The sequence below is a fragment of the Falco rusticolus genome, chromosome 2, assembly GCF_015220075.1.
Source record: "Falco rusticolus isolate bFalRus1 chromosome 2, bFalRus1.pri, whole genome shotgun sequence".
NCBI classification, from domain to species: Eukaryota; Metazoa; Chordata; class Aves; order Falconiformes; family Falconidae; genus Falco; species Falco rusticolus.
Window position 1 is genome coordinate 45645571 of NC_051188.1, and position 18057 is coordinate 45663627.

At 34.7% G+C, this 18057-nt stretch overlaps 1 protein-coding gene across 20 annotated transcripts in view; it reads right to left on the reverse strand.

The window, feature by feature from the left end:
* The window catches only part of MYCBP2 (MYC binding protein 2), a 200770-nt gene that overhangs the window by 15363 nt on the left and 167350 nt on the right, over positions 1-18057 (reverse strand). For 18 of the 20 annotated variants that reach the window (XM_037377066.1, XM_037377073.1, XM_037377063.1 and 15 more), the window contains 13 exons: positions 16240-16397; positions 15607-15806; positions 14237-14386; positions 11707-11867; positions 10931-11087; positions 10084-10308; positions 9415-9480; positions 6894-7133; positions 6663-6761; positions 5794-5874; positions 4276-4542; positions 1939-2222; positions 1538-1634 (listed from right to left, as the gene is read on the reverse strand). In XM_037377066.1, coding sequence (XP_037232963.1) covers positions 1538-1634; positions 1939-2222; positions 4276-4542; positions 5794-5874; positions 6663-6761; positions 6894-7133; positions 9415-9480; positions 10084-10308; positions 10931-11087; positions 11707-11867; positions 14237-14386; positions 15607-15806; positions 16240-16397 — 2185 coding nt within the window. The remainder of the gene's footprint in view (positions 1-1537; positions 1635-1938; positions 2223-4275; positions 4543-5793; positions 5875-6662; positions 6762-6893; positions 7134-9414; positions 9481-10083; positions 10309-10930; positions 11088-11706; positions 11868-14236; positions 14387-15606; positions 15807-16239; positions 16398-18057) is intronic. The other 2 variants (XM_037377077.1, XM_037377060.1) reach the window with 1 other exon arrangement.

Here is an 18057-nt window from a genome sequence, read left to right on the forward strand (position 1 = left end):
TGATTCCAGTCAGCCAGCCATTTTCTATTTCTACTAATCTCTTTATTCCAGGCGAAGGTCTCTGATCAGCTTAGTTTTAATCAGCTGTCCATTTAGGGACAGGCTTTCCCATCATCATGGGAGCCACAATCTCATAAAACAAGGACCACCGAGTTGCTTCAAAAGGCTTGACCAGTACTATTTAAAAATGCTGCAGAAGAAAATCCACTATTTCCCTAATGTTTTCCCACTTACTCAAAGCATACCTACCAACAATGGCTACAAATGATACTGGCAACAACGGTTAAAAAAAAATATATCTTGAACAAATTACCCCCCACCTCTCCAATTCATTCCCAATATATGTTGCATCTTATACACTGAAAGAAGTGGGGTGCCCGAGGAAAACATACAGACATATACGTAACAAGGGGCACCATGTTAATCATTCTGGCATTTGCTATCTTGTGAGTACTTGTCTTTCCAACTGCTATTTTTTTTTGGTCCTAGTATTTATATGCAATTTCCTAAAACGTTGATAAAGTAAGCAAAACCAAAAATCCATCATGTGGAATCACAGACCTTTCCCTCTAGCCAGTGGAACAACGGAAGCAAAGACAAAGTGATCATTTTATGCATGGACCAGTACTGCTGAGGGACAAGACACACTTTAATTGTAACTCTTAGCTAAAGATAATTGTGAGATTCTGAAATCTTGTGCATAGAATTCCCATCCAGCTTCAGCCACTTTGAGAATGGATCTCCTTAATCTAAGTGTAGTGAATGGTTTAGAAAATAGGACTCCAAAGCTGAATATACTGAAACAGCTTTCAAAGGGTAATCACAGAGGAAAATCCATGTCATTTAGAGCATCTTGCTGAAATAGGTACAGAATTAAGGAAAACAAACAGAAACCTCCCAGCTGAACTCCTCTCCCCTAAAGATATACAAACCCTATTTATTTTTTGCCAATATTGTTTCTGGGAAATACCTGAATAACTTTTCATCAAATTCTTCTGCCAAAAAGCTTGCCTGAAGCAGATACAACTATGGAAAATTCCAGCCCAGATGTAATAAGTAATAAACAACTATAAATGTAGATTTCAGCAAAACTGAAAGAAGTCAGTCTTAACATGCAGTCTTAACCAGAAACTCCACATATAAGATCTACCTACAACACTATTATCTTACTCCACAGATACTTTTTACTTTTCAAGTGGAGTTCTGAGTGCTCAAGACTTTAAAAAATTAGGCCTCCATGTTAATAATGTAGAAAATGGCACACAATTATTGTTTACTACTTAAATTTCTGGTACAAGCGACTTATTTAAAAGCTCATTTCAAAACTGGATTTCTGTTTAGTGGAATCAGAACTCAGCTCCTCCGGCTCCTAGGCCTAGACTCTACCCAGAAGACTCTTATCTTTTTGTTCTTGAGACCAACTCACATTTAACAGCTCAACCCAATACTAACTGTAATAGAAAGTAATGAAAAAATGTACTTTTCATTATCAGAAATATTTGAATACCCTCCACACATATAAAGGATAGAAACTTACTGCTGCCATGTCTTTAATGAGTTTAATAATGATCTCTGAAATCTGTGTAGGTGTTGAACCCTTCATCCACCAGTGGCTTTCACCTCGCCGAATATAGCTGCCAAGGACATACGGTAATACGTGAAATAAAAATCAAGTAATTGAGAGAAATCACTATTTGTCAAAATCCAGCACAAAGAAACACTGCACATATTCAGCATATGGTAGGTTGTGGGTTTCTTTTATTTTATTTATTTTATTTTTTTTTAAATCAAACTCACTAATAACATGACTCATACTGTAAATGTTACACAATTTTTTCAATTCATAAACAAAGATTGTAAGAGACAACATGCTAACTTCAAAGACTGTAATTATTTTGTGCTTTTAGCTTGAGAATATATAGGTGGTTTTAAACAAACCTGGAATTGAAGATCATTGGAAGTGTGACTGTAGTAACTCCTTTGCCTGCAGTAGTGCCAGCTGTCCCTGTTATAGTAGTTCCTTTGGCTTTTAGCTGTACAGTGAGAGCTTTGGCAATGCATCCCAAAAACATGTCTAAGATACCTAGTTTATTCCAATCTCCTTTTTCTGTTGAGTGAATGATATCACTTATATCCGCTGGTGGAAGAGACTTCACTCCTATGATACTAGCCAGACGACTAGGGGTTACCTCGGGCAAAACACGTCTTAGTAATGATGTTACCTGGAGAAAAAATGAGAACATCACAATTCTTACCAAGACAGCTGGAGTTTTCAAGCAAAATCAAATAAAGTCTTTCTTCTTCTTCACAAGTTATTTCAGTAAGAAGGACTGAATCTACTTTCTGTACTTGAGTCACACCTAGAAGAAATTCTGTGAAGGTTTCTGTCTTGTTTTGAAGTGTTTATTAATATACCCAGTGAGACAAGGCTGAAGGGTCCAGAACCAATCTCACTCGAACAATACGTAGCCTTCATATCATAACAAAAATATACTTAGTGCTGGACTTACAATAATAGCGATAGAGATGTTTGTACAACTCTGATTTGGTTGCACGTTGCATGTTACAGACATGTTACCCACTTTGCATATAATCTTTAGATGCCAGAAACTCTATGGTAGAACTGTTAGAGACACTTTAGACTTTTGAAAATAAAGTACTTGAAATTACATGCTTCAACCTCAACACTTGGTGGAACTGGGGTTGAAATTGGCTCTGTCATGCAAAGTTTGGTCCAAATCAGGATGTTTGAAAGCTTAAGGAGTTAACATTTCATATCTGGTTTCTTAAGCCTTCAATGTTCTTTTGAAAAACCGTTTATATTTAAGAAAAAAAAGCAGTATTTTGCATATCTGCAATATATCGATACTACTATGCGGGGCATTGCCTGCCTCCAGGCAAGTTGAGATGTGATGTTGTAACAGTTTAGAAAACTGGAAAAAGGAAGAGTAGCGAGTATGAGACATTAAAAATTCTGAAACAGGAACTAAAAATCCACCTAGAGAAGGCATACCAGCTAGCAACAACAAGCTAGCACATTAACCGTACAAAACCAAATCTTTTATATCTATGTTTATGTTATATTATGTGCATATAACTACACATATACTCAGACAGACAACATTCAAGTTCAGAAAAAGAGGTATTAAAGCTCTACCTGAGGATAGCAAAAGTAGAAAGGAACTGTCTAGTTCCACACTACTTTTAGCCTGGAGTATGTGACAAACATGCTAAGGACTCATCAGATCAGTAACAGACACCGCTAATTTAAAAACCTCTCATCTTCCTTATACAGGCATTATATATGCAGAATATATATACCCCAAACAACACTGGATTTTACAGATCCTATTTGACAGACATTTCAACCATGCCCTACTCATTCAATGTCTTATCTCAACCAGAGAAACCTCTGCGTCATCTGTTACAATGTTTTCGCAAGACAGTCATTAGTTATCCCATAATTCTAGCTGTCACTATGCCTTGAGGTCAAATATGATACTAAAAGGGCAAGAATTAACTACAGCCTCCTGAAATTATACAAATATTTACCAACATTTGGAGCATATACAGCACATATAAATGGGGGTACCTGTAGCTCCCAAACCCCTTCCCCACAGTAAAGTGGCATGAGTTCTTACTAAAAAAATAAGCAGCAGTCACCTTGCTGGCTTCCTTCCACATGTGAGAACTTAACTGCTTTTTATACAAAATTCTTATTTTAATAAATAAACCAGCTTTCAAACTTCATACATTTGAGAAATGGGAAATTAAGGACAAGAAAGGTGAAGAACGGTATTACTCAAAGGCATTTCAGAACGGTTTAGGTCATGATGTCTTAAGCGTTAATTAAGCAATTTTGGGTTCCTACACCTGTTCTACCTCCTGGAGACAAAACATTACAAACATTCAAAAGTGAGTTTGTTCTAATTTTGCAACTCAAAAGCTGGGGGAAAAAAAACCCCCAAACCTAACACTTCAATTTCAAAAAGAGGTTCTGTAGTTGGTTTTTAAATGTTCGTATATTTCTATTTGCCCCTCCTCATGACTGCAATAACAAAATGAATTGCTTTATTTACAGTTATTCCCTAGGTGGAATATAGGGATGATCTGAGTAAGATTGAGAAAACAGTTTTGAAGAGAACACATGAAATTACATTTCACAAAAAAGTAAGTTAAAATACATATTCTATTATCATGCACACAATTATAGGATTCTAAAGACTTTTTTCTAGGAATACCAAGACAGAGGAGTAGTAACTAGTTAGCACTCACCTGTCTCTGCACTCTGGGCGAAGCAGTATGTAGTAATGAGAAGAGATCCTGCAGCAGAGTCAGCTGCTGAGCCAGGTACTGCCGGCCTACATTGGAACCGCTCAGCGCCAGCACCATTGAGAGCAGCTCAAAGCAATAAGCATCAGAAGAAGCATCTTCATCGTTCGGCTGCGAGTTGGCATTCTCTTTGCTAGAGATAGCATGCTCCCATTCTTCACGCACACGGGTTGCTTCCATTCGTATGGCCTGGACTATATGAGCACACACCTATCCAGAAAGAATACAAGTACATAACAGCTCTTCAAAACTTTTAGAAAATGAAGACGACTGTGGTTTATGTACCTTCACAACTATGACTAAAAAGGAAAGCCTGTGAAATTTGGCCTGTGCTTGACTTACTTTCCAACATAAATTCAAATGAAGAATAAAACTCGGATTTAAATCTAAGAGTAAAGATCAGATAAAATTCTTTAGAATGAAGATTTAGATTTAATACTGGATTTGTTTATCTCCATTCTGGAAAATTTCATTGGAATAAATCTTTTTTTTACTGTAGTTCCTGCCTTTTAATTTGCTTTTTATGTAGAATGCAGGTTTAAAAAACCACACACAAAATAACCCCCCAAAGAAATACATTTACTCAACACCCACAAAAGGACTTATTAACATACTTAGTCTCTTGTTTAGTTTACCATTCAGAAAGCTTAAAAATTTTTAGAACCATGTTTTTGTCTTACTGATAGCATGTTAAAAAGCATTTTTAGGAGATTTTAAAGTTTGCTGAGATGGGTGACAAAAAAGTAGATCCTGCATGATTTAGTATTCTAACAAACTTCAGAACTTATCTAATAGTTCTTGTATTACCGTGAAAATCTTTACAGCAATGTTTGTCTCATGATAGTTGTAATAAAGATAATATAAAGGATGCTTTAATTGGTCTATTTTTTAAAAAATAAGTATTCAAAACAAAAAGTAAAAACATACTCTACTGCTTTATGCTAAGAAAAACAAAGATAAGGAAGAAAACCACAAACCCAAACATTCATTGACTGCAGGAAAAAATAATTATAGAATCTATGCACTGATTACCTTTTTAGGATTAAATTTTGTTGAACCCAAATATTTTTTGATAACACAAATGGGGAAAAACTGTGCAAACTAAAATCTAAACTCTGTCGCTGAACCTCTCCTAGAAACTTGAGAGGCTCTACTATTACGCTATTATTACCATCAAACACGAATAAGTACCATTTAGAACTCAATTCTAAAACTTTTTAAATTGAGTCTAATAGGATAGAGGTTTTTATCCTATCAAAGTGAATCTTTTCAGTGTCAGTTTCAGCAGATTTTTCATATCACACACACACACACTATTTAAAATGTAAGCCAAAATTTGATTATACAGAACAACAGAAGAACTGCAAGTGTCAAATAAAAAGTTCTATAGTCACTGAAAATGAGCATATTTATTACAACACACAAATATTTATTCCTCAAAGCATTTCAGAATGAACAAACCTGCTTCTGCAAATTTGTCAGTTTGCTCCGGCTGAATATGATCCCTACCATGTGCTCCTTCAGGTCTGCATCTGATGTTGCCTTCGTAAAAAGCATATTAAATATTAGGTCAAGACTTTCAATTACATTTCCTAATTACTGTAGCAATTAACATGGAATATATCAATGAACTTTGTTTTAGAAGTTTGTAGCTTTTTGTTACAGAGAAATAAGATATATAGGCAAGATCAATTTAACTATGGTTAATGCCTCTTAGCTGGATTTACTTTTTCTTTATAAGAGGCAATTTGAGCATGAAACAAAATAACATAAGCAAACCAAAGTACAATTACCTGAGTCTGAGATTTAGCATCTTTTCGTAGCTTAATACAATGACTGATTTAAGTCTTTGTAAAGCAGTGCATGGAATATACTATTCAGTTTATATATTTCACAGTAGAAGAAACAGGGAACATACAATTGAGTTACCACACAGCAGGTGTGAGAAAAATACACTTCTATAAATGCATAATTCAGTCACGAAACTTATTGCCCTTAGGTACTGGGTAGAGCAGAACTATATATGTCACCTGAAAAATGAAATTACTTTCATTGAGGACAGTCCTATTTTGGCTATTAAACATGACAGTCCAGATACAGTGACCTTTTCAGGAAAACTTGAACAAATCCTTGCTAGAAAACAGGACAGTATACTAGGTAAAAGGATACTAGTGTAGTTTCTTAATGATATTATTTTAAAAATAACAATTGTGACATTTTACTTCTGTTTTGATCTGAAGATTACATATCATAAGACATAGGATAAATATTGAAAATCATCCTGGATCATTTTTTCAGCAAAGTATTATTGATAGAATACAAATAAATACATTGTGTACTTTTTCTTCTCCTTCTGGGGAAGACAACAGCGCTTTTTCTTCTTGTTCTGGGGTTGGCTCAGCATCTCCAGAGATGAGTTTTCCAAATACCTGGAAGGAAGAAAGTGACAATTATCTTATCTCAGAGATTTTGTGCAGATGTGACATTTCACGTTAAAAGATGAAGCACCAAAAGTCTACAACTTGTATTAACTTTCACTGTATAACACATTAAAATCCCACCTGGGATGTAATAAGTCGGAACACTCGCAGCGTCTCAGATTCACAGTTTCTTTGTTGAGCTACACTTGCAGAAATCTGGCCTGCTATCTTAATGCTTTCACCATCTTTCCATCCAAGAATTTTCACTTGTCGAACTCTTAGTGTGTTCTCTGGACCCTTCAATTCAATTTTGATGATGTGATTGTCACCCCCAGGAAGTTCACTGGTTACCCAGCCAATATGTCTTGAATCCAAGTCTACCTATTAAACAGGAATATAAAGAGAGGAACTGACATTATTACATCAAACAAAAAGTCACCTACTTCTAAACCAAACCTGTCATATACTGCAGGAACCAAAACACTGTTTGCTATGAAATTTTCATCCTGAGCAGTAAGACTAAGATGTTTAATTATAAAAACATTCAACATCATTAATTCTGATTAAAAAAATTCTCAAACTTAAAAAGAATTAAATATAGATATTTATTTTTGGTCTTTAAAGCCTATTAGAAATAGTGGCTTATCTATTCCTTTCATCCTCTAAGCAACAGTTCACATATTCAAAAAAACACTTTGATCTAATATTTGCTCACTACTTTTAACAAACAACAAAAAAAAGCAGCCTGAAAATTAACTGAAAACGTAACACACAATTATCAGTAGTTATTTCATCCCTATGCACATAAACACCTGTCAAAGAAATTGTAACTGTGTGGAAGTCAATGTCTGATAGTCTTATCAAGAGATGCAGGACTTAACAGTTGTAAAAAAGACAGATGAACTGTATCAAATGATTTTAAAACAAATATATATTTTTTTTAAAGAATGTGAATAATGTTTTAAGATTTAAACTGTGATGTCACTACTGGAAGCCAAAACCCGCTAGGGTGCCGTGCCTCACATCACAGCTCCGAGCAGCCCAAGCAGCCTAAACTGCACTTGGCCCTGAGCCAAGCCAGCCCTCTCTCATATCCATAGGCTCAATTATAACCAAGCTAATATTTGTTCTTTCCCATTTCTATGCTAATTCTCAGTGTCTGCATTGAACTGTGCTGCAGCAGACAAGACTGGCTTTTTTTTTGTTTTAATACCATGAGACAGGGTATGCATGAGTTAGGGTGTAGTATGTGTGTTTGAAGATGAAAAGCTGTTGATGAAGTGTCAGAGGACTGTTCAGCAGAGGGAGCAAAGCTGAATCAAGTCCTGCCTGTCTCCTGGGACTGAACCATCCCTGAAGAAATGCCAGGGCACTGTTTCAGCAGACACAAACAAGGCCAGGCACCAAGCTAACAAGCTGTGTCAATGATAGCAAGTCCAGCACCTGAGCTGTGCTGTAGCATTCTTTTATTTAGCTGGACAGCCAGGCATACCAAGTCAGTCTTCTCACAAAAAAAGAATTATCCAAGAGGGGTGCGTGTGTTTCCATCTATATTTTCTATCTACATATATAGACTCACAGAGGAATATACACACACACACACACTTTATATCTCTCTACATATATACACACGCTCACACTTCACCATTTAGTATGAGCCCACTGTACCAAAGTTTTTTTTCTTCAGGTTTGTAACAACTTTTGGAGCTGTATCTTTGCTGTAAATGCTCTCTGAGGATAACAGGTAGAGAAAAGCAAGCCATCTCTTTGCAGTAAGACAATGCTGCTTCTTGAAGAATTTTACCACTGATTGTCAATAATCCAAATAAAGTTTTGAGCCCAAAATGGTAACTGCCTGCTTGAAACCTTAAATATCTTTGTCGGGTCACACCAATGTCAAAATAAAAAACATTATTCTCTGTAAAAAACACACGTGTCTATCATTTGGCTTCGCAACAGAAGTATAAAGACTGAATACCATTCTGAACTCGAGTCTCTGGACAGAAGTCTTCAGCCACCTGAAGCTGAGAACTAAAATAGCAGGGTAAAATGCATGCTATAAATGTATATTAGACCATGTAACTAGAAAAACTTGTCTTAAGGGTAAACGATTTATTTTCTCCTTTCTCATGGTGTTCTACTTCTGCTAACTCTTAAGCTGCATTTCTTTAATGAAAAATGATTCCATGAAGCAGGTAAAGGTGCAACACCAAGAAGACAGGCATCGGAATATGTAACAATGTGTTATACTAATTAATGCAATTATTTCAGGTATATTCAGATGTAAGTACTGTAAAAGAAATCAATCAGCTTGTTGGACCTTATAAAACACAACCTAAACACTCTTTTTTGGAAACTTCCTACATGGACACTTACACTTTCAGCTTCAGCAATTAAAAACCAAAAAAAAAAAAAATATCTAAGGAACATTTCATATTACCCTGTTCTGTTTCAGTAAAAGAGTAAAAGCTTGATCAATATTCAGTTTATATAACTGAATTCTGTCATTAATAATACAGTATTTTCCAATAATATTATGATACCTGATGTTTGTAAAATAATTTATCTACTATAAAAAATTGAAACTATTTGCTTAGAAAATCTCTGCTCTATGCAGGCAAAATGACATCAATTTTTCAATGTCAGCTGTTAAAATGTTTACCTGCTTTATTCTGCAGAGATCTTCTACCGCCTTGCCAGTTAGGAAGGTCATTGAAGTCACTTTATTCTGCAAAAGACAAGCAAAGTAAGAACACAACACTTCAACTGAGGACCATTCTATTCCTTCTCTGTTAAGAGAGAATGTACATAAAAGAGTGGCAATTTGTTTCATTAAAAAAAAAAAATTAAAAAGTGATCAAAACCAAGGACAAAGGATTCCAAAGCACAGCTCTCAAAAAAAAAAAAAGAAAAAAATTGCTCCTTGTATTAAAAGTTGGAGTTGAAATAAAGATATATTTCTAATATTACTGTACAGAATAAACCTGAATGCAGTAAGTCTAGAAGACAGTCTGGATTTTATGAAAACTCCTTACTTGAATGCTTCGACAGAAATCATGAGACGGAAAAGTAACTTAGGAAATAATCAAATGCTTCAAAATGCATCTGAAATTGAACACGTTAGTTCATGCAAACTGCACATTTAATTGGATTGGTCTGATCACATCAGCTACTGCTTTCAAAACCACAAGAATCAGAAACTTTACTTTGAAATGTGAGCTTCAGAATTAGAACTGAACTGGACAAAGAAAACTGTGTTCTTGACTGATAAATACAATCAACTTTGATATGCAACTGCAATGAGAGACATTTAATTTCGTTTTCCTCTTACCCCAAGATCTCTGGAATTGTCTACGTGAACACACACATAACGTGCATTGATTCCTTTTACACAGTTAATTGTGATGTTTTTAGTTTTGTTTTTATCTTCATCTCCTGACTCCCAGAACGTTTCTGTAGATCCATCTGTTAAACTACCAATCATAGCCGGTCGGCTTGATGTTTTAATGTCAACAATGCTGGTTAGGTCTTTTAGACAAACCACTATACACAGTTCCTGTGAAAACAAATGAGAATATTTAATAATATCTGAAAATAACCCCAAATACAGGCATTATTTACATTTTTTTAAACCATACAGGCTTTTTTGTTCTGAAGAATCTGCACTCTGAATTAAAGAAGAAATTTGTCATTTATTGGTTCAAATTACTTCTAGCTAACAGCTGAATATATTAGGAAATGCCTAAATTTATTAATAAATGGAAGAAAGCACTTTAAAGATATTCATCAGGAGTACTAATTTCTAATCCTCAGAATAACAGAAATAAAAAAAAGATATAAGCAAGTAATAACTGGAGTATAAAGCATTTAAAAAATGGACTAAATAAAGGAAATGAATTAACTGAATGAACTACAAGAGACCCCCAAACACTTTACTTGCAAAGAGGCACTTACAGGCACTGCTCCAAAATTTAGGATAGATGAGCTAAGGCTCAATACTTGTACCTTTGAAGTTAAATATGAGAACCTGAATATCAGCAACAAGATCCCAAACTGAGATATATTAAAGGAAATACGATATTGCAATAAAAAATGTTTTAATTCAAACAGAATGATCGTAGAAAGTACAGGCTGTTCACAATCAATCTCTGCTTCTGAGAGAGAAATGTAATACTTGCCTGATTCATCACTTCAAAACCAGACTGAACGCTGATACTAAAACTCTCTTCACTATCTCCATCATCAGATTTAGACAAAATATTGTTGATATGATGAAAAACATTGCTCTGGTGCAGGAACTGGTGATCAGATTGTTTGAATTTGAGACTCCAGCACCTGAAAACACATTTAGTGGACTTCGAAATTTTGAATATTGTTTAAAAGACATAACCTATCAGTGAAACTTAATTACATTTTTGCTTCTCAAAGTATTTTCTATAAAACTTTAACTTCAAATTATTGCAGGATCTTAAGTGTTTCTATGCATCATTTTGAGGAAGGCAAGAATAAACGTTTCTTAGAATTTTAACAGTGAGTAGTATCATTATTATTCAAATTGTATATTTGAGACAGATACACAGGAAAAATTTCAAACCGTTTAAGGACACTATTCAGATGATGGATTTCTGAGTAAAAGGTATCATGCTACCATGCACATACACACACAGATACCACCGTATTATTTGATGATATGGTTTTTTTCCATAGTGGATATAGTACAGAATTTACAAGCAAATATATTTTTCTCTATAAAGTCTTTTATACTGTTATTTATATGTAGAAACACATAAATGCATCTTTTACATGTATCTTTCCTATGCATAAGGATAGATATGTTCCTTTTCACATGGGCACATAAAGTCATTTCAGACTTCCTATCTACGTTGCAAAATCTTTTCATGTATAATGTTACAACATTTCCAGCCTTTTAAGAATTGTCTTAATTTGTGCTTACCTTAAGGCCATTTGCTGTAATGCACTACCACTGGGAAGAGACATCATGAGATCAGAGATTGTCTGGAGAAGGCGATGAAAAGTGTGGGGTAATGGGTGAGCTGCTTCACCAGCAATCACTATATCTGACAGAGGATGTTCGCACACTCTTGTGTCTTTTTCCTAAGATGCAAAGCAATTTGTATGTTGTTAACAGACTTTCAGAGAAAAAAAAAAATAAATAGAAACAAAAACATTAATGATACTTGGTTTAAGAATAACTACAACAATCCTGTAATGAATGTGAACTTCAAAGCAGTTACTTCCAGAGAATTTTTACAGTAACAAGTTATACATGAACACTAAACAAGGAATTTGGGAAGTATACTGTATACTACCACATGTTTCTCATGATTTACATAGGCAAAAGATAACATTGCAATAATTTGAAAACAAAGAAACAAACTAGGAAAAATGACATATTCTAGCTGTTAATAACAACTTTTATGAGCAGCAAAAACCAGCCATAACAAACTTGCTAATTAAGCTAGGGTTATCAGCTGCTTTATTTCATTAGAGCTGTGAAAATAATGATTCTTAGTAATGGTGTGCTAGTATCGGAATGGCTGTGCATTGGGAGCCACGTTCCACTGGGCAGTGGGTATGAAGACAGCAGCAGAGGGCCAAAGAGGGTGGGGGCCAGCAAGGTTTGTTATGGGGAGGAGTAGCAGAGAAAGAGAAGGAGGTTCTGATCATGATACCCTATGTCAGAAGGCAGAGAAAGACTCATTTACGAAGGATACAGACTCTTTGCTTCTTAAGAGAGAATCTGATACTGCTTGAACCATGGAACCCAGCTGCATGCCCCCAACCTACTGACATCCAAATCCAGATTAAAACTTACTATTTTAAAACCCATTAAATTGTCTATGTATATTCTTGCAAGTACATTTCCCACACATCTCAATTGCTTGAATGCCTAGAAATGCTATGGTATTACTCGAAATAAATTTTAGGCACATGCTTACCTAGCCAAGAACCATCAAACCAGACATTTCTCTCTGTTTTCCTGGAGGGCCTAATGTGGTAAAGTGTGCTCAGCGTACCAAGTAAGAAGCATGAGATTGAACTCTACACTAAATAAAACCAATTATTCAGAAAAAGTTCAAAGCCTAAGCATTCACCTTATAACATCTTGCTCCCCCTGCCTCCTCTGGAGCTTGGTAATTCTGGCATTTTGTTTTGCTTTAGGAAGGACATTGACCTTGAACCTACATTTTATGTGTTAAATCATTTATGGTTTTAGATCTCCATCTCCTATTTTTACAGAATTCATCCCTGGGCTTTCTCACCCTCTCCCTGTATGTTAAAAGAATAAGTAAAAATATTTCACATAAGGAAGTGAATCCCATTTGTGGAAAAGCACCAAACTGCCTTGGATTAATTACATTAGGTACATAGATTACATGGGTATTTTTTATCATATGATCAGACTACTAAAGGAAGATCTGATTTGAATATACATCACCTGAACAATATTTAACAATTAGCTGAAAACTGTTGCCAGTTTCTGTATGCCATTAAATTATTCATCCTACCCAAGTGATCAAGGAGAATTTTTTAAGTCCCCCCTCTTCATTGTATCAAGGAGAAGCAGCATTCCCACCAGAGCAGAAATGGCATATTTTAACATTCCTTTCTAATGTCCTTTAACTTTCAATTATTAATTATCCAAACTACAGCTAAGACAATATTTGTTTATTCTTTTATATAGTAAAGGTTCTTATTCTGTAGGCTGACCAGCAAGAACACATTTCCCTCACTCTAGCAGTGCTTTTGATGTGCAGTTACTATTGGAAGGCAGAAAGTTGGAGCCGTGCACAGAAACAATATTCACAATATAATGCAGAGAGCTACTGCCTACCTTTTGGAAGAGTGCTATGTTAGACTATACCATTTTACATGCTACATTTTCAGAACTGTAAATTTTTTTAAAATCACTAAATTAACTACATTTAGTGTACATATAATTTGTTTTAATATATACTTCTCTCTATACTTAGAATTACTTAAATTAACTACAGATTTTCAGAATTATCTACAGACTTTTCTTAAAGCACTGAAAGACACAGCAGACCAAACAACAAAGCTTCTCTAAAAAATATTTTCTCTTTTCTTTCTTCTTATTGGGGGGCAAAGGAAGAATAAAAAGCAAACAGTTCATTTTTTTTGTTACTAGATTAGCAATGTGCTTATGCTTTTTTTTTTCTCCTTCCTTCCTCTGAATACTCACAAAAATAATGCATCAGCACACAAAATCTGGTGATTTGAGAAGAAAAAATAATTTATCTATGACTACCAAAGGAGATCAAATACAATTTAAGACTAAGAATTTTTATTCCATCATTAAGATACTGTTTTTACTGAGAGGATTAAGGGTCTATTTATTTTTGTTCTGTTTTGTTTTTTACATACAATAAAAATATTTCTAAACTGACTACTAAATCAACAGAGATGCTGCATTTATGAAGGGAACACTAAACCTTACCTACCTGTTCTGCATTTTCTTTATTTGATTTATTTTCTTCATCCTCCTCTTCTTCAGGCTCTACAGGTGCAGGGGTCAGGGAAGCCACAAAATGCCACAAAATATCATGAAGAGAAGTTGTTTGAATGACATTACAAAGCAGCCAGTTGAAAGCCTAAAATAACACACACGCATGGAGTTACTATAATTGCTTAATCAAACCTGCAGTAAAAACCATTCCTTAAACCATGTATTTAAGGAGGTGCACTGATGCTTTTGGACAGACAAACAATAATGCAAAGGTCTTCAAGTAAGACACATTGTTCTGTAGCTACAACAGTTTATTAAAATGACAACTATATTACACAGGATATAGCAAAGTAATTCACAAACACCGTACACCAAAATAAGTTCTTTGAAAAAAGCTTTTAGGATGAAAAAGCAAAGTTCTGAAGTATATTCAGAGATTATTACAGGATAAGGTGGCAGCACTCCTTACTATTTAAATCGGTTAAACAAGTAAAGATCCTTCTTAATTTAGAACTCTGTAGGCTGAGATGTGGTTTCCCTGTTTGGTCTCTGCCATTGACTGAATTAATCAAAACAATTAAGCCACTTCCAAAAAGTCAACATAATGGGGAAAAAAAGTTTTTTAAAACTATAATATTCTTAAATTCTTCTAAAAGCTGCAACACTTTTCACACTGATGTTTGGAAATTTGACAGTTGCTTAACAGTAGAGGTGTGGTTTTTACTTCATCTGAGAAAATCCATCTATATTTTCACACATTAAAAATATTTGGAAAATACCCATGCTGTATACAAGTTCAGAAGAAACATTATTAAAGCTTAGCTAAAATAAATACAAAACAACAACAAAAAAAGCCCTCAATGAGGCTGTCTCTTGTAGCTTTTATTGAAGCAACTGATCTTTAATGGATCTTTTGGTCGCTCATTCATTATCTACATAACAGGGGTAGCATTCGTCCATCTCAGAAGGAAGTTGTGAAATATCTAGCTATTACCAGCACCAAAACAATTCTAAAGAAAGAATACTCAGTCTCAGATTTGAAAAAGGAATGGCAAATAAGACCTGGAAGATGCTGGGCAAATGAGGAGAAAGCAGTCTTTTTATAGTTGATTTTTGCAGCCTTAATAATATTCTTTTGTCAGAGATTTTCTACACAACAGATATAATATTGAGGAAGGTTTACAAACAATACTTCTGTATTCATAACTTTTAGAGTTAATAATACAGGTAACTGAACTTTTAATATAGGTTTACTGCACATCGCTTTTTTGTAAAAAAAATATTTAAAAATTCTGAAAGAAAAATTAAGATAGAATTTAAAAATGTCTTATTTTAATCATACAAGATCTATTAGTACATTAATACCTCCATGGCAAAGACTCGGCAAGCAGATTTCCGTAAGGCTTGTTTCATTGCTATTTCAAGTCCTTCCAGATCATGATGCTGGATTACAAATGCCAATACTGGCCACTGGAAATTTCTCTCTCCTTTGGAAAGAGAGCTGTGGGCGGAGATTAACCGAGAAAGTTCAGGAGATGGATGTCTCAGGAGGGAGGACCCCACTTCTATTCAAAAGCATAAAAATATGCATACATCAGGTTATTTGTGCATTTTAATTTTATAGCCACAGTAAAAATAAAAAGCAATGGAGCCATTTTAGAATTAATATTTTTTTTCATTTCTTCTACACGAAAAATGCATTTAAAAAAAGCACTATGGAAAAATGATGCTTCAACAGAGAAAGAAAATACCACTTTAACTTTGAAATCAAGCACAAAAGATGCATCACAAATTTCAGAACCTCAGTAATTCCTGAGCTGTTCTTAGACTAACCCTGTGCAGATTAAGAAACAGCTAATGTTTATTAAAAACCAGAAATGAAAGCCATTACATCTATTTATACATAATTATATTTGTCTACAGTTTCCAAGAACTGCAAACCCAGTGCCATATATCTTTGAATACTTTTTCCACTGCTTCTCATGTCTGTGCTCTTACCTGCATCTCCACTGTTGACTCGTCTCCTAGGGATTGCCTTTACACGGGCTGGCAAAATCGAGTGCTGCTTGTCATATTCTGATGCAACAACTGAATATGACCTTTGAAAGACTGTACGCTTTGCAAGATCTGTATCTGTTATTGGACTGGTTTCCAAACTACAAAGAAAACAGTGAAGTTACAGACTCATTAATGAATATATAGAATATACTTGAATTATACATAAATATTAAATAAAGACACATGCGTTTCGTAATAATGAAAATGCTGCTACTGCATGAAACTTTGTCTTATGTACCTAATAACTGTTTAAAGGCTGGAAAAGAAGGAACATGTTTTAGAATTACACATGGTGAAAAAGCATGCAAGTGCTTTATAAACAAGTGTAATGGTGTACATGGCAAGTCCCAAGAATTTAGGTATTTTTTTAGAGAGACTACAAACGTTCAGATTGTGCCTGAATTGAAGTTTCAGACCAAATTTTCCCTGAGAATGCTCGTGAAAACACCTATGGAGTGAACTTTTAATTGCAAGCAAACTGAAATTTAGAACTTTACATGAAGTAAAAGTTTCTAGTATCATTAGCTTTAAAGCCAATTTTCAATTGCTATGGCTACGCCTCTGACATGTTTTACCCCTTACCTTCAGTGGACTTCTTACAGTCTGCAGAAGAATTCCCAGTTTATGCTGTCCCTATAGGCCTCAGGAGACCATGGTGTCCACAGTTTTAATAAAGGAATATAGCAATACGATGCACTCCTAAGGAGTTTTGTTACAAAAGTTCTATTTCTGAAAAGACTACATTGTAGATTGCAGTATTGCAATGAGCTGTTTTTGCTGTCAGTATAAAATATAACAGATTGAAATAAATACAGACTAAAAGCAAGTTTTGTCTTCATTACATCCTCATTGTAATATGAGGAATCACTGTTTAACATCTCAAAATACCAAGCATCTAAGTTGATTCTGGACTATTATTAAGTAACAGTAAAAGCCTTTTTTTTCCCTGGCAAAACAAAAAATTCTGTTATTGCCTGAATTAGATCACAGTAAACTTAATAAGGTAAGAAACTGGCTTAACTTGACAGAAACCATCTAGCACTCTTGGTCTTAGATAGCATTAAGCTGTCATTCAGTGACATTCTAACTTTCCACAGAAAGAAGCAGCAACACTTGCTTTGAAAAATGTAAGGCAATGAAATTCCCTCCTGTTCAAACTTCCCTTCAGAATGAAATCCTGAAAGGAGAATAATAGGCACTGCCTTTCAAAAAGGCCACTAATCTGCGCTATAGTCAGAGGCGTTAAAGAATAGAAATACAGGGGAAAAAGACCTGCTACATTTTCAAGGAGTTCGCAACAGCTGGTTGATTGGTCCTTGGACCCTTTCTTCAGTTCTGGAGATTCTTGAGAAATTGTATTTGTCTCTATGGGGAAATAAAAATTTCCCTGAGGTATACTAAGAGTCATTATCAATTACTGAAGAACATTTTTTCATATTTATGTTGTAAACCCAAGATCTTTCTAGAGGGAAGCAACTGGTTTGCATTACAGGTAAAAGTTTCAAATCCAATTTGCAAACTTGCATTGCTAATGGTTGAAAATATACCTGATATGCTATGATTCACTGAAGATCCTTTTCTAACTACAGCTTCATATGTTTTTGGCGTTTTTGCTAACATTCCAGAGACTGATCTGGGCTGATCTGATCCTTTAGTTACTTAACTACAGCAATGTTTTCCTCTTTTTTTTTTTTTTTTTTTTCCCCTTAATTGGTGTTATGCTAATGCTTTACTATTTGTATGTAGTACCTAGAATTA